General features: G+C 42.8%; 1 protein-coding gene across 1 annotated transcript in view; it reads left to right on the forward strand.

Moving 5' to 3' along the window:
- Window positions 1–680: 680 nt before the first annotated feature.
- si:ch211-202p1.5 (uncharacterized protein LOC103909337 homolog) overlaps window positions 681–18,196 on the forward strand; it is a 33,393-nt gene continuing 15,877 nt past the window's right edge. Inside the window, exon 1 of the mRNA XM_049590205.1 lies at window positions 681–1,110. Within this exon, the coding sequence (XP_049446162.1) occupies window positions 1,047–1,110 (64 nt within the window). The 5' untranslated portion in view covers window positions 681–1,046. The remainder of the gene's footprint in view (window positions 1,111–18,196) is intronic.

The raw sequence follows: 18,196 nt of genomic DNA on the forward strand, positions 1-18,196 counted from the left end.
AAAAAAGAGGGGTCCCAAAATGGATCCCTGTGGGACACCACATGTCACGGCCATCTGCTCTGACTTATGGTTACCAATCAAGACAAAGTGCTTCCTGTCATGAAGATATGACGTAAACCATTTAAGGATAGTTCCAGAGCCTCCGACTGATTTATTCAGTATCAACAGTTCGTGACTCGTCAGGTAAGTTAATGAACATTTCCTCGCTATAGTAATGAAAACATATTAGCTAAGCATTTTCAAATGTATTTGTGTATGATCTGCAAATTTTTATTTGTTGTGTAGAAAGGTAACATTAATTTGGAAACAACTCATTGATGTAAGTTTAAATTCCTGCCCAGGCTCTGGCAGGGTAACCTCCTGCATGAGTTTCCTCCGACTCAGACGTCTTCACACACAACAGACAGTATGTTTGTGGTGGACTTTGCATCAACAGGGAGACACTTCAGATTACACGGAGAGCAGAAAAAGCAGAGAGACAGAACCAAAAGGATTGAGACCACAGTGAGAGACCAGACAATCATGAGAGCAGGGCGCGGGCCAGTGGCGGGCGGAGGACGCTGTGATTAATGACACTCAAGCTGTGGAGGTGTCTCACTGCAGGCTCTGCCTCCCCTGTGTATCCTCCTCCTCCTCCTCCTCCTCCTCCTCCTCCTCCTCTTCACTCCTGCTCTCTTCACTCCTGTAGTTCACTTCTCTCCATGTGTTATGATACAGCTCCATACAGCTGTTAACATTATCCTTTCTCCATCTGGACGCCACAGCAGCCTCCAGCCCCTCAGGATACCAGCGTTACTCGAGCTCTGCACCTGGGTGGCAACTGTTGCAGATTCCTGGATCCAGTGGACGTTTTTTGGTGTTCTTTTTTCCGTGTGTTGACCGGGAACCTTCGTGAGCTCAGGTGTTTGATTCAGCCGGACCTCCTCCTGTGGGTGTGTGAAAGGTGTTTCATATATCTCATTTCTGGAAGGAGGGAGCTGCTGTGAGGAATTTTACACGAAAGCTGAGTCGCAGATTTCTCACCTGGACACTGAGGAGGCAGCAGGATGGACTTACCCACTTACTTTTGGCTCGTCACCACGACTCTGATGTTGATCCACCTGCATCAAGGTAAAACAACCTTCAGTATGTTTCTCTTTTGCGCCAGTTAGGGTCCATATGATAGATAGAAATATAACAAGGTTGTTCCCAGATGGCTGAGGCTCCTTCTGGAAAATCAGAGCTAGGGTATAAGTTGCTGCAGAGTTACTTTTTCATTTTAAAGTATTAGTAACTGAGGCTGAAAGAAAAACATGCAAAGTAACATTGTGTTTTTACAGTGTTTGAACTGTTGCCCTTTTCTGCAGTGTGACGGTCAAGCAACACTATTACCTAAAAGTCATTCCTCGTTGTAGTTGTCTTTGCTTGTGGTGGTCGTGCAGGTAGTTTGTTCACCAGGGGATGTACCTATAAAGAACATTCTAACTGTTTAAAATCAACATTCCCTGCTGGGGGCCAAAGTTGAGCCACTGGGCCCCTTTTCACCCATGTTCCTCCCACTTCTGTGCTGTTATACAATAATTTATGGTCCCCTGAGGATGAATTCTTTAATGATCCCCTGACGTTTCTTTTGGCAGGTCATATTTATCACTTAGCCATATTTCCACATCCACGAGTTAGATTGGCACAAAATTTTGTGCAGATGTTCGTTTCCAGATGATGCACCTGATGCTCTGATGTGGTTCATTGTTTGTGTTTCTCTCAGGATGAGTTGTAAAAACGTTCGTGATCCTCTGACTTTTCATGCAGCGCCATCATCGGGTTTTTAATTCAGCCTCCGTTTTTTGCATTAAATAGCAAATGTTAGCAAGTTAAAACGCTGAAGATAATTCTGGTGAGCATCACCTGCTAACCATCAACATGTTTAACACAAAGTGCCGCATTGCCAGCGTCCACTCTGTGGGGATATTTACTGATATGTACTTGCTCCCTTTACAGACATGTTGACCGTTAACGCTTTGCACCAGTAAAAATTAAATTGCATGCAATATGCATTTTAAGACTTTCTGTTCTAGAGGGACAAAGTATAGGAGGGAGTGGATTTCCTGGAAATCGTAGTGGTACTTGGTTTATCGCTGCACTGAGGCCAAAGAGTGTGACTGACATTTAACATCTTAGAAAAGCAGGTGTAAAATCTGCAGCACTCAGGGAACATGTGGAGGGTGAGAGGCTGTAGCAGAGACAGACGGAGAGGGAAGCTCTGCAGCTGCAGTGAGATTGGGCTGAAGCAGCCGGTGATGGAGGAGATGTTTAATTATTTTGTAGCCGCTGACAGAAATGATCCAGTCACAGGAGTTAAAAAGTTTAACCATAAGTCAGAAGGCACTTCATCAGTCACTGTAAACTCCTTTACATCTGCAGTCTTCATAAGTAAAGGTGTACATATGAGCACCAACTCTCTGCCTGAGGCTGATATGGCCCAGCCAGACCCACCAGCTTCAGGTCAGGCTGAAATTTCTTATTGTTACCCCAGGCTTGAAACAGGTCCTCCTTACTGGTGTTTTCTTTTGTGCGTGTAAATTGCAGTTATAATGGACAGAATCAATGGGGAAAAAGGATCAAAGATGGAAAGTGACACAGCAGCCGGGGGAGATTGAGAGACAGCGCTTGTGAGTCAGGGACGGAAAATGAATGAAAGGGCGAAAGAGGGGCTGCATAGTGGCTTTGGGGCAGTGTTAGCTTCTGCCTCCCCAGCAGTGGAAGAGATGAGTGTAACATGCAGCAAAGAGCAGTGATCATTATCTGCCTGCCGCATTGCAATGCACCCTGTGCACACTAGTTGCACTGAGGGACATGGCCCACTCTGCCGAACCTATACGACATATTAATGAAATAAGGAACGGAAGAAGGAGAGGTGGTGCGAGGAAACACAGCAGCCTTTTGCTTGTAATAAATGTTTTATGAAATATTTTATATATGTAAAGTAAATATATAGAATATATATTTAACATGTAGAAAACATACTCTAATTCAGTGGTTCCCAACTGGTGGGTCGTGTTCCAACAGTGGGTTGTGGGTCCATTCTGAATAGGCCGCAAGTAACGCAAACGTGTCAAGTTTGTAAAAAAAAAAAAAAAAAAACCACACACACTTTATAAGTACAGTGAAATTCTGGCACAAAGCTTTTATTCTGAAGTTCTGTTTCCTGCTGTAGAGTGAGCGACTAACAGACAGCTACTTAGCAGAGAAAGCAGACTAGCTCGGCGACATGACTAAATGTATTTAACTGTATGGACGTCGAACCAATGACTAAGGAGAAATCTGGACCTTGTGGCTGCACCAGTTGGGAACCACTGCTTTGATATATACTTTTTTTTTTTTTTACGCTAGAAATTTGAGTTTTGAATTGGGCCTGCTGCTGTTGTGGTTCAGACTTGGGTTGGGCTTAGACAGAAACTGTGCAGGTTCATGTAGAGTCAGGTCTGACTTTTTGGGTCCCATCAGAGCTCGAGTGTAGATTTCACTGTGGACTCAGAGGACTCGTCCCTTTTTTATATTTAGAACTTGAGCATTTGTCCCCTCCAATAAAAACATTAAAGTAATAGAGGACTTTTATTGTGACAAAATTAAAGATATTTAGACCGCAAGCTGATGCTAAAAAGGCACAATGGAGTGCTGCAGGGATGACGTTTTACTTTAGGCCAAAGCAGGAGTTGGCGTCACCCTGGTTTCCTGGTCAAGAAGCCAACAAGATTTTTCAATTCGATTCTGGAATTTAGGCAGAAAATAACCTCTGTGGCAAACAATGACACTTGTGTGTTTTGTTCAATAAAACTAATCTTCACAAATGACCATCACTGTTATGACTACTGAAGCCTAAATGTATTTGCCAGAAGTAAAAAGCTAACGTTCAGCTATAAACGGAACTACAGTACGATTTCATGACTTAACATCACCACCACAACGAGGCTGTAAAGCTGTGTTCGGCATGAAGATGTTCTGAAGCCTCATTTAACCACTTGTTAGCAACAGTCTTTTTTAAAGACACATAGAAGCTTCAGGGTTCATGAGTGGGGTATTTACTGATGTATTTTATGTGGTATAACAAAATGTAAAAGTCTCATCAATTTGTGTTAACCACAGATCTTATTTCAGACACTTAACCAAAAACAAATTCAAAACTGGTGGTACTCCCCATGATCCAGCCTCTTTTTTAGGGTCTCATGTACCCACACAGATCTCTGTTTATCTGCTGACAGCCTCTCACCCTCAACCAGAGCTACAGACAGTACCCTCTGCCTCAACATGTCAGGAACTAAATACTGATTACTGGCGGATAAATAAACGGTAGATTGATTACATGGAAAGGTTAGGGTAAGGAGGTGATGGGGTGTTTGCCTGGCAACAATAAAAAGGTGCAGCAAGCATTTTTTTACTAGTGGCATTTAATTTAAGCAAAAACCTCCCAACCTCCCAATGTTGAAAGGAAACCAACTCCCTTGTCAGTAAATGCCCCTTTAAACTGAACAATCAGTAAAAGCTGATGCAGTATTTTACACAGCTGACTGTAATGTGTGACGGTCATAGAAAATACTCCCATCAGTTTTGTTATAATGTAGTTTTTACATCAGATCAGTGAAATTAGCTCAAGACTGACAAGTTGAAATGAAAACTTGACAGTTTATAATCCTCAGTTTACAAAAATCTTGAGGCTGGTGTGTCGCCTGAGGAGAGGTGTGTTTATCCTTGTTGACTCGTCATTATGAAATGTTGTTTGCCGAGTCCTGAGCAGCCCTAAATCCACTCATTTCCTCTTGTTCTACTCTGAGCGTGCTTATTACCGTCAGAGGGAAGTACTTATCACCGAGCTCTCTAAGCACGCTGAATACTCAGGCAGATGTCACCTCCATCATGTTAAAGAAATATTTTTAGGGTGCAGTCTTCAGCAGTGTAGGAGCCTCAAAGGAATTCGTCTGTCAACGTCTTGTCTTTTCTCATGTTTTACTCTCCTGGCTGTGACTTTTTCACTGTCCATACATTTACATTTACATTCCTCTTACATTACACCCCCCTTCTTCTACTCTCGCTCTGCTGCTCCTTTGTCCGTCATGTTAGAGGCCTGTTAGTGTGTTGCAGGAAACAACACTTTAAATCCCAAGAGTGTCTTTCTGTAAGCACTGTGGACGCTAAATAAAAGTTAATAGTCCATATAACTACAGAGACGAACTAATGACTGCAACGGCTGACTGAGCGAGTAAAAAAAACTAGGCTTAAACTATGAGGATCATGCATTTGGTCCTGTGTGTGTGTGTGTGTGTGTGTGTGTGTGTTAGGGATGTCAACAGTAACCGTTAACCGCCGAGAATATTTTTGACCATTTAAATGTGTCAGTCTAAAGGTTCATTTTGCTGCTCTTCGGTTTCCTGCCCTGTGCACCACCCGGGTCCGGTGGGAGCAGGTCATCCGGCCAATCTGCTAGTACCACTGTCCAGACCCGACGGCGTTGCTGTGGAAATATTGCGTCCACTGAAAGCGTTTTAAGAACAGTGTTGTAACAGTTTGTAGACTTGTAGATTTTATAGATTTGGTCATTTTTTCTTGATATTTGTTCTTGTACCGCCAGTAAGTAGCAGCCTGTGAAGTTAAATTGTTTATTTTTTGATTATTTACTTGTGTTTATAACAAGCAGCAATCTCAGAGGCTGAAAAATGAATCCAAAAACTGCAGTTCCTCTAATGTCCACTTGAGGCTGGCTCCAACAGTGAGTCAGTCCCCACAGACCTCCATGTTAAAACTTTACAGCAGAAAGAAGCATGTTTACTTTATTAAGGCTTTAAGTTAAACGATTAAAGGCGCTGTATGTAAGAATGTGGCCAAAACGGTTACTGCACTCAAACTCAAAATACTGCCACAAGTCATATCCGCCCCCCTCCCCTACAGATTCGAGGTTGCTGGACAGTGGCACGCTGGAGACTGATTTGTTTGCCCATGGACGGCTGCCGTGGCAGGGCTGCATCACTGCGTCCTTGATCTTCCGTTTTCCAGTGGACCGTTCAAGCAAGTCCGGCTTCTCTGCTGCTAACGCTGCTGCCAGGATACAGCTGAGGAGGAGCTGGCTGCTAATGCTATGTACTGGGACACTGCTAACGCTGCTGCCGGGATACAGCTGAGGAGGAGCCGGCTGCTAATGCTATGTACAGGGACACTGCTAATGCTGCTTGCCGTGCTGCTGTAGCTCAGTCGTAACTGTAACTGATGCTGATAGTGTCCTCGACAGAGACCTGCACTGTTCCAATTTTGAAAAGCTGCACCCGCCCATACCCGTTAATAAAAGTCCAGTGCCCCAACCCTCACCTGTGATTAAACCCCACCCAGGCTCCAGTACCTCGCATTAAGCTGGTTCTCCGTTCTTGAATTGGACATCTCTTTGACTGGATGGTGAAAACATTCAATCACTGCCAGGTTAGGAAACATTTTAGCATGCTCCTTCCACCACCATCAAACCTCCAAAGGATCCTCCTTGGGTGTCTTGAACTCCATGTAGGCTGCCACCTCATCCTCGGCTGCAAAGTTTCATGGCTGGAGTCCTCCACATCGGTGACCAATGTGACCACGGGGTCAGAGGTTATACTTGTGTTACTGACTTTCAAAATAAAAGGAACTGGAGCTTGATAATAGTGAATTAGATATGGATTGAAATATTACACATATACTGCACATCTTTTTACTTTGTTTTATTCTGAAAAATAAAAAACAATTTCTCACCCGCTGCCCGCCTGCGTGGAATTCATTTTTACCCCTGCCCATACCTGTGAATTTTTATATGTGTATATATATATATGTATGTTTATGTATGTATATCTTTACCCGTTACACAGCTTTATGTTGGTTACCAGTGGGTACCCGCAGGCACCTAACCCAGTACCTAATCCTCTCACTCAGCCTAAGTGCTGAACTTGTGGCCTCAGAATGGGAGTCCATAAACCAATGTGTGATGTCTAGCTATGTCCATTATTTTTACAGTCAGTGATGCATTGTTCTGTCTTCCCTTTGTTGTGCTGAAGCCTTCAGACAATTTAAGAACTGTTCAGAGTCTAGTAACGTTGCAGCTCTGTCAAAAATAGACTGGGAGAGTGTTTTTTTTCTCAACTTCTAGATGCCTCTGAAATGCCTTTTCTGGATTCTAAAGACTCATCTAGAATGGCCTAGATCAGGAGATATGCCAGGGTTCCCATGGTCATGGTATAACCTGGAAAAGTCATGGAATTTCTCAATCCTTTCCCAAACCCGGGAAAATCATGAAAATAGTACAGATCTTTAAAAGTTTTTGGAAAACTCCTGGAATTGTGTTGTTTGTGATTACATTATGCGTCATGTTAGGACTTTATGATATTTTGTTTAATCATCAACATGTTGATGCGCAATAGTCGCATCGAAGTATGTACAATGTCAAGTAGGGCAAATGAACTCAACTTACTTGATGCTAAAAAAATAAATCGAAAAGTTGCACAGTTCTCATTTTCTATGACGTATACCCACCAAGCCTTCAGCTTTTAGACGTTATGTGTACATGTGGTGGTGTTTGTTAAGGTAAGCAAGACTCTTCTACTTGCATTTGTGTAGAAAATCGCAGTAACTAAGTCAACAAGTGCAGCAAACACAGTGAAGTGCATGCTTTTCTGAAATGAGAATTTTATTATGGGCCCTTGAAAAGTCATGAAATTGGTAACAATTATTGAAAGTTTTGGAAAAGTCATGGAAATTTGTTGTTTTTAATGAAATAATTTGTCATCTTAGGGCTGTATGATATATTGTTTAAGCAACAACGTTGTGATGCACAATAGTCTCATCGAAGGACGTACAATGTCAAGTACGGCAAATTAACTTACTTGATAATAATGGACAACTTGCACAGTTCTCATTTTCTGTGACTTTATCGGCCGAGCCTTCCGCTATTAGATGTTACGTGTATATGTGACATAGTGTGGCAGCATTTGTTATGGGAAGCGAGACTCTCCTGCATGTGTGCGTCAGCAAGTGCAGCACAGGCAGTGAAGTTCACGCTTTTATGAAATGAAAATTTTATTATGGGTCCTTGAAAAGTTTGGGAAAATGTGTGGGAACCCTGATCTGCTCACTTTTCTAGTTAATATTTAAGTTTGTCCACTCAACCTGAACCCTAAAACAGCAAACTGTGCTCACTGTGGAGGTCAGAAACAGTTCTCACACTGCAGCGGGTCCGCTGCTGATTATCTGCCCTCTGTGGCTCATCAGGAACTGTTGATGAAGAGGAGAGCATGTCTTACTCCCTGCAGCCCAGTAAGGTTTTCCCAGCCTGTCTGGGAATTCAGACTGCAGGCATCTGGGCTTAAAAACCTCCATTTTAGGCTGACAGTTTACACTGGCTATCATGTTGGCCTCAGCACCTTTATTACCTCCCGGGAAACTTGATTCCACCGAGGCTAGAACAACACAACGGACATAAAATGCTTGTTGATGTGTTTAAATTGCACGCACGATCCCATTGCATACCTCCAGTTCCTCTCCATACGTCCACATGCATGCCAACAGAGGTGAAGGAAGCAATCTGTTTTTGGGAGGCTTCTACCTGCAGAAGAATCCTGCCAATTCAAGCAGGCAGCACACGGATTAGGCAGCTGATCCGCCTGTATATTGTCAAATATTGTCAAACCCCGTGGAGCCGGGCGGACTTTCATAACAGGGCAAGAAATCAAACTTTGGATTGGCTGTCTCCAAACAATGAACTGGGCTTTTGTCTCACAGTGTTTCTTTTATCTGCCAACTAATGCAGACATTTGCATGTAAGTATGCAAGCTGATGGGCACACATATTATGCACTCAAAGACAAGAAAACACCAAATAAATTATGGGAAAAGGAAGCTTTGCTGTGAGGGCCACTTGGAGGATTGAACGGGTGCCAAATGTGGAGACTGCAACCTGACATCTAGGAAAAAGTTTTTGTCCATAAAGTATGAATCACTGCCTCTAGCAAGGAAACAATAAACTACCAGCTATCAACATCCAGTCGGATGCCATCACATTAGTTCCACTACAAAGAGACACATGTCCAAACTGGGGTTTTGACCTACACTTAAAATGAAAAATCATGGCAGTTGTTGGCATTTGAAATGAAAACAACTGGCGTAAAATCTTGATTTTTGATTCAGAATGTGGTCCCAGCTTGAGGTTCCAAAATTCTTCTCAAGATATTTTTTTCTGGTCAGCTCCTGGTGAACATGATATACGATATGATTTGCTTAAGCACCGCGTGGCTCTCTATAACCGGACATTGTTTTATGAGGTTTCTTTTGGCGTCCACAAACAGACCACAAAAATCAAGTTGAGGGTCTGTGGTGTTTGTTTTTATTAATGCTGTCACAGCTACTGGAAACGACTCCCTGAACAGTGACACATGGAAACCACTGATGGAATAAATGTTTACTAGGATTGTTGCAGCACGTACTGTGGTCTGCTGGTAGCAAACAAAAAGTCACGTGGTGTTGGCGCTTCTTTCCACAAGCAGCATGATCCGACCTCAATGGGAGTTTAACGAGGACTCGTTGAGCTGCTCAGAACTGAACCCCGACTGTGACTTAGCAGCCTCGTTTGCCAACAGGATGCGACTCTTGCCAACCCTGCAGACATCGTGCTCATATCAGCTGCTTCCTGTTTGGGAGGGGCGCCCATTTTGCACTTGTAGTAGCGAGCGGTGTTTCCCTGCTGCCAAAGTCATTTTCAGTTTACATAATACAGTGTCTTGTAAAAGTATTCAACCCACCTGTGTGCAATGGCACCTAAATTCACGGGGCTATCGTGGCTTAAATTCTGGGCCTCTGGGGGCCTCACAAGACTTAACTTGAAAAAAAAGGTTTAAATTTTTGTTCAGTGTGAATATTTTAATATAATACTTTTGACAGGTTTTAGTTAAAAGTTCTAGGACTTTTGAAATGCACAAAAAAAAGAATATTTTTTCTCAAATTTTGGTTGCTCAATTTCTTAACATTTGTGAGTACTTCACTTTTTCAAATTAATCTGTCCACCTGGCAGGTGTGGCATTTCAAGATGCTAATTAAACAGTATCATTGCTATACCAGTGTGCCTCAGGATGGTTACAATAAAAGGACACTCTAAAGCAATGGTTCCCAACTGGTCCAATCACAGAGTCCAGGGGAGAATGCTCTCAGAGAGCTCTGAATTTAGCCTAAAAAAAATAGTGAGGAGTCCCAGCTTAGGAGTGATTTAGGAAAGTTCTCTTCTCAGAGCAACTCTGAGTGATGAAGGGACAGAAACTTTGACCTCAGTGAGGTGTTGTCGACCCCGCTGTCAGGTGTGATGCATTCTTTTAACAGATGTGATTGGTTGTCAGAGACTCACCCCTCTGTGAGCCTGTAAGGTGCGAGGACACCCAGTGGACATGAGATGAACTGCAGACTGTGACAGTGTCAGTGGTAGTGTGATCACTACTGAATGAAGGTTGAGACAGACTCAACTCATCACTGCTGCTCTGATGTGTTTTTACAGTTTTCCAAATATCTCAGTGTTGTGACCATTTTATTTCTGGCGTTAGAACGTTATGGCGTTAGGTGAGAAGTGTGTGTGTATCCCTAATGACATCAACCACACATATTATCAATACACGATCTAATATGAAGCATTTTCTTTACCCAATGTCATCCACTGTTTAGAGACCATTTCTCTGACCTCTTCGTGTTTCCATTATTTTCTCATCTGCTTAAGAAACTCTTAAACCTCTTAAAGTCCTCCTCTCTGCTCCTAAGAGTTGTTCACCTTGGGAGTTATTTTAAGAGCTTATATGCTTTGTGAATATCTTTAATCTTTACAAGGACCCAGTCTTAACTTTAAGGGGAAATTCTAAGTAAAAGTCACAACTCAAAGAATTCTCTTAGAATTTTGTCACTGGGACCAAAAATTACTCTGACTTTACGAGTTGTTGTTCCGACTTAAGGGGGTGTTTACATGACTTTTCCCAGACAGTAACTAATTTTTCTGATTATTCCAACTCTACATTAATACAGGGTAAAACTGGTTAATTATTTATCCTAAGTCTGACGAGTCAGACCTGCAACCTGTGCCTCCAATCTCCTCTGTATAAACCACAGTCAGCTCTACACTATAACCAGGATATTGCGTGAGAATGTGTTGTGTGTGTGTGTGTGTGTGTGTGTGTGTGTGTGTGTGTGTGTGTGTGTGATTTTTGGAGGATATGCGATGACCGTGGATGATAAGCACAACATCTCCGTGCTAAATGAATTAAAACCCACAGCATTCTGTTCAGCATCAGCACAAAACACCTCAGTTCAGCCCGGTTTTGTTTGGCAGCACCGAAAGTGACCCTACCGACTGTTTGGGAGGTCGTGTTTGCTTTCTGAGTGTATTTGTGCTGTGAGATAGGGAGACAGAGTTCATTTTTCAAAAGTGTATCCAATCAGGATAATAAAATGTCTTGCTTTAATTTGATCTGATATCTCTGAAATATTCGTAATTTATAAAGTTCAGACTTTCGTTGCATGAAAAGGCCCAAATGAACATTTATCTTTTGCTTTTTCTGACCTTTCTGTCATTGTGTTATTCCAAACAGTAAGTTGATTAAACTAATATGATGTTGACCCCACCTGAGTTCAGGAAGTCAGGGTCGAGCCTGCAGCTGGTAATTATCAGCGTCATCAGGACTTATAAGCTGAGCAGGAGTTTAGGGTTTCGTTCTGGGGATGTGGTGAATTATTGTGTACTTTCTTGAACCACCATGAAATCATACATATTCATTTTCCTGGGAGGGAGATTTACGAGAAGCCTCTACAACCTGCAAGGTCAGGGTCGCTTGACCAACACGGGCAGCCAGAGTTATCAGCAGTGGTCTTGCCACCTTGTAGGAGGTCATACTGTAGGAATAGTTAAAGGGTGATCAGTAAAGAAGCACATGACTCCACTGTCCTGGAAACACTTGTAAAACTGTACAAGAACAAACACATTTTTCTCTTTGAGTTTCTTAAGTCTTTCACCTCAGTTTAGTTTTGACAGAGATTTAACTTTGACTTTGATGTAATTAATCCTAAATATTTCTTCACCAGCCCAGTGTCTCTGACAGTCTCCATCCATGTCAGTGAAAACATGGATGCTTCACACACACAAGATCTATACAATCAGCACAGTTTCAAGATTAGAGTCATCAATTCAGTATCTGACCAAATGTCTCCCCTTCTGTTCCTGAGATATGACGTTAAAACATGATGATGTCACAGTCAACCTGACCTTTGACCTTTTGGATATAAAATGTCATCACTTAATTATTTTATCCTGTTGGACATTTGTGTGAAAATGAGTCATAATTAGCGTATGGATTCTTCCATTTTGGCCAAAAACATGTTTTGCAAGGTCACACTGACCTTTGACCTTCGACTACCAAATTCTAATCAGTTCATTGCTGAGTCCAAGTAGATGTTTGTGCCAACTTTGAAAAAATTCCCTCAAGGTGTTGTTATTCTTATTCACGAGAATAGGACAGGCACAAGGTAACAGTGGCATTGACCTTTGGTGCCCAAAATCGCCAGTTCCTTTTGGAGTTCAAGTGGACAGTTGTGCCAGATCCTTAAAAAAAAAAAAAAAATCCTGTATGTCGCAACCAATGCCGTCATCAACAGAAGCACGTAGTTAGGTTGAGAAACGGGAAGCTAGCACTGAGCTCCTGGGTGAAAGTCTGAGGTTTGCTGGACTCAGCCGCCTCCCCTCCTGCCCACTGTAGAGGGACTTTCCAGCTACTTATAATACATTGTTACTAGCAGCATTTCAACCTCACACCGTCTACTGGTGCATCATACTGCCATGACAGGTGCTGTCCAGCCGTATTATGAACTGAATTACACTTCCCACACACGTACCATGATGCCAAGACAGGTACCATTTAGCTGATCAGCAGTGCATCTTAACACCGCAGAAGGTTCCATCCAGCTGTCTTACAAACTGACACCGCCTGCCAGCATATTATACCGCCATGAAAGGTGGCTTTTGGCATCAGGTGTCTGATGCTGATATGCTGATAGAGCAGGGGTATTTGACAACTTTGGATCAAAAACAGGCTGATCTGACTGAGAAGGACAATCAGCAGACAGTCTCTCACTCAAAGAGGCCCCTTTCCTTAATAATGCGTAACTTTGAGCCTTAATAAAATGTAAACAGGTGAGTTATACATAAATTCAGCCCCTGTACAGTTGTCATTAATGTTGAAATTAGCTACAGAGACCAAAACTGTTTTTGTACCAGGCTGTGAACATGTTTATTTCTACATTTTAACAGAGGGGTCTGTGGGGACTGACTCGCTGTTTTCTTCTATCTTAATGAGAAAAAAAAAGAAATGCAAAGAATGTTGGCATGTTTAAGAAATCGAGGAGAACCAGGGTCAAAGAAACAGTCATGTAAAACAGAGACTGAGAAGTTTGGACGCTACAATGAAGACCAGAACAGTAGCTCCATTATCCCCTCTCATGATCTTGTTCTTTATGATACAGTAGTGATGCGTGTCTAACGGCGAGCTGCTGTGCTGACAGATTCGTCTGTCTGGCACTGGATCAAAGAGGTGGAGGGGAACACTGAAGCCTCACCTGTACCTGAAACTACCTCACAACAATAGATGCAAGTAGACGTCCAGGCTGAGCCACAGAAAGACTCTTAACAGCCTGTTTATCAGGTATGAACATGCATCCCAGGCGATCGATCACAAGTCCATGGCGCCAGTGTAAACAACCACCAAGACATATTGTGATGAGCCAGACCACTGGCTGAGGTGGTCTGGGACGCATTTCACCATGTGTCTTTTGTATTGTAAAACTTAATCTGTCTGATGTGTCTCCAACAAGGACTATGTCATCAATGCAGGACGTGGCGGTTGTTTTGGTGACAGTGCACTAATCCTCTGTAACTTGCCCATTTTGTGAAGAGTTGGACAAAGTGTAGTGTGACTGTCTATCATTTTGCCCTGTGGAAGGAGACGTGTAGAAATCTGCTGACAGTGATATCTCCAACCACTAACTTGACTAGCAAGCATGCTAGGAAGAGTGTGGACATATTAATTTTGCGAGGGGCCCTATGACGGTCTAAGTGATGTAAGCAGCAACAGAATCCGACCACAAGTGATCAGCTGGACACCAATGATGGACACAGGTGTGAATGACAATGTTTGTCTTACCCTGACCTTCTTACCCTGACCCAAACCAATCTTACATGGTGCATACAGTATGCACACGTGCTAGCAGCTCTGTGAAGCTATACTGAGACACAGCAGTGCTAAGAGCTAAACGCTGACATTACCTAAACATAACCAAGTTGACTGACAAAATAATCTTAAATCTCCTTCCGTGGTCTTCATCAGAGAGTGTACTCTATTTATAACAGTACCCTCAGACTCTTGACCTCTTACTTTGTCGTTGCTTTGGATGTTTCTGATTGATCAATAATAGCTGATATACTTTAGATAATGTTGAAAGCAAAAAGACAAACACCTTAATTGTCCAGATCCTGTGTAAAATAGTGACAGTGACGTCAGTCATTGCTTTGTGGATTCCCATTTTGAAGCCTCGAGTCTGGTAGTTTCGCCATCCCCATCATGGGTTTTTGGAGCCAGAAGTGACCATATGTGGACAGTAGGATTAAGCTTGCTGCAAATTTGCATTCCTAGGTTGGCAAAAGGAGGCAAAAGGATGGCACTATTCTCCCTCAGATTGGCAAGTACTCGTTGGCTTCGTTGGTTGGGTTGGTAAGGTGGAGGCAAAAGAAGTGGATTGATTCAGGTCAGGGAAGCCAATACAGGCAGGGTAAGACAGAATGGGGCAGGTCGTGCCTTGGCTATCCTATGAAATGCAAATTCACTACCATAACACTAGGTGCTGTATTTACAACTATGGTTAACTGTGATGATGCTAATGCTAATTTTTCTAACAAAACACAGGCTTAAAGCCATTAGACAAAGTTTACTTACCTGAAAAACTGAACACTTGACCTTAGATGTTTTTTAAGTACAGCCAAACGCTGAACAAGATTTTTTTTTTAGATGACCAAAACAGTAATAAAGGTAATTTTTAATAACTGAAAACACACTGAAATAGTGACAGCTATGGCTAAACCTTGTTAATCTGGGATTACGCCATGGTTACATGACCAAATCAAAGTTGTCAAAGGACGACAACCACCGGTCACTCGAAGCAGCTGCTCACTTAATTATGCCCAAATTTAAGCCATGAAAATTTTTAAATGGCAGTGTATCATACTGCTCCAAACGGTGGCTTTTGACTTCAGGTGTCCAACACTGACATAGCAGCAGTATCTGATGACTTTGGAATGAGAACGGGTGGATCTGACTGAGAAGCCGAGGACATTATCTGCAGACAGCCTGTCACTCAAAGCGGCCCGCTGTTAATTATGTGTAACTTAAAGCCTTAATAAAATATAAACAGGTGAGTTATTTAACAATTCACCCTCTGTACAGATGTAGAGAATGATGAAATTAGCAGGACTGACTCGATCTTGGAGCCGACCTCAAGTGGACATTACAGGAAACAGTTACCTGTGCCATGTTTATGAGGTTGCTGTTTGGGTTCCACTGATGGGGAAAGTTGTTATGAAAGCGTCTTGGACAAATAACAGTTTCTCTGGAGATGTAACATGGATATAAACCTCAGGTATTTGATTGTCTGGGACGCAGCGATGTAAAGAATAGACCGATACCATTTATGGTGAGAAGAGGTGTTATTGTGTGCCTGTGTGTAAGTCATGTAAATCTCTCCGTAGACGCAACAATCCCAGTGTGCACTGAGAGCAGGATCAAAGGCTGTCTGTGGGCTCTGTGGGCTTTACGGGCTGTGTGTGTGTGTGTGTGTGTGTGTTCAGGTGTTACAGTTGAACATTTTTTCTCATGCTGTGGTTGTAAAGTAGGAAGAGCCGCTGAGGTGCCAAAACATTTCCGGAGTCTTGTGGCTGAGACTTTGAATAGATGATGTAACTTCCATCCCAGGACTGAGAGTTTTCCACACTTTGTCCTATTGTTCCTCAGTAAACGACGAGTCGTCAGGATGCCAGTGCAAACCAACACGTTGATCCAGAGTCAAAATATTCAACAAATACTGAATAAAATCTGGTAGAATTATTTGTGGTTCCTACAGGCTGAATCAGGATGATTTTGGTCATCCTCTAAAGGTCAGATTTTTCATTTGCTCATAATAAGATACCTCAACAACACTGAGAGTAATAGTCCTTTCATCCATCCATCCATTTTCAACCTCTTATCTGAGGTCGGGTCTCTCTCGTCCCTCTCCTCAGTAACACTTTCCAGCTCCTCCTGGAGGATCCAGAGGTGTTCCTAGACCAGACGAGATATGTAATCCCTCCAGCGTGTTCTTGGTCTGCCCTGGGGCCTCCTACCAGTTGGACATGTCCGAAACACCTCTAACAGGAGGCACCCAGGAGGATCCTGATCAGATGCCCAAACCACCTCAACGGGTCCCTTCCAACGCAATTTAGCAGCGGCTCTACTCCGAGCTCCCTCCAGATGTCTGACTCCTCCCCCTATCTCTAAGGCTGAGCCCAGACACCCTACAGGGGAAACTCATTTCACACGCTTGTATCAGCAATCTCATTCTTGCGGTCACTACCCAGAGCTCATGACCATAGGTAAGGGGTGGGATGTAGATGGACCAGTAAATCCATTCGCCTTCTGGCTCAGCTCCCTCTTCACTACGACAGTCCGGCACAGTGCCAGCATCACTGCAGACGCTGCTTCAAACAGCTGATCCATCTCACAGTGAAAATGCTAACATGCTAATGTATAACAGGTGTAGTGTTTACCAAGTTCACCATCTTGGTTTAGTGTGTTAGCATGCTAACGTTGGCTAATAATCAGTAAACAAAGTTCAGCTGAGGCTGATGAACTTCTAAGTTCTGTAGGTATTTTGTCATAAACCAAAGTATTGGATACATGAAAATGTTGACCTGATGATGTCAGAAATGTCAGAGGGTCATTAAAGTTATATAGTAATTATGATAATAAAAGAATCATAACTTTTACTCATGGAGCACTTTTCAAAATCCATGTTATAAAGTGCTTAAGAAGGCAGCAAAATAGAACAGAGGAGACATAAAATCACAGCTCATTCTCCAGAAGAACATGTTGGTACTGTGCGTACATTTGTACATTTCATATGTTTCTAAAGTGACGTAGTATATATGGAGGGGATGATTGCACAATAATTGTGATGTGCTGCTCAAAACCTAAATTCCTGTTCGGCCAGGTGCCAGGATTCCTGGAAACAGACTCGATACGACCCAAAGGCAGAATTTGTTTTGCCATGTGCTGTCTTGTTTGAGTTCAGCTAAACAAATTTTTCTGACATTCAGCTTTTCACCTCACAACCTCAGTCCTTAAGTGAACTCATCATTCCAGGATCTGGTGGTCCAAGAGGCAGGTGCGGACCGTCAGTGTAAAAATGAAAAGAGACACCAGGTCTATAAATAATGTGCCCGAGGAGGAGCGTGAGTAAGAAAATCAAAACTGGTCCCAAAGCTGAGCCTTGGGGCACACCATGCCAAGACACAGAGACTCCAGTTTGACAGATCAGATGAAAACCATTTGAGGGCTGTACCAGATATCCCCACCCAGGGACTCAGTCTGTCCAACAGGATGCTGCGAGCGATTGTGTCAAAGGCTGTGCTAAAGTCCAGGAACATGCCATCATCAGCAGCCATGTAAAGTAACCTTAAACAGGGCGCTCTTAATTGATTCCTATTTATCCCGAGGGGAACTTGAACGTCTGAATCACATCTGAAGGTAGTTCATCTAATAGTTGTTGAGATGTTTCTGGAACAGAGTGGTGAACCGACCGACAATGCCGTCCAAAGATCTGTGATACTAGCAAAGATAGACTAATCACACAAATCATCGCAACAAGTAGCATGCTAGCTAAGTGCTAACACAGTCAACTAACAAATGAAATATTATAATGCAAATGTTAGTTGGCTACAAGTTGCCATGTTTTTCAGGAAATTTAGTAGGTTTCCATAGTTTTTACAAGAGTTTGTTTTGCTTCAGGATGTGTATGGGTTGCATGGAGTCATGTGACCTGCAGTTCCAACCGTGGCCACTATGCTGAAATAGCTGGACCACACAACATCGTCCCAGGAGCTCGGCTTTACC

Source organism: Epinephelus fuscoguttatus, linkage group LG11 (genome assembly GCF_011397635.1).
Source record: "Epinephelus fuscoguttatus linkage group LG11, E.fuscoguttatus.final_Chr_v1".
Lineage (NCBI taxonomy): Eukaryota > Metazoa > Chordata > Actinopteri > Perciformes > Serranidae > Epinephelus > Epinephelus fuscoguttatus.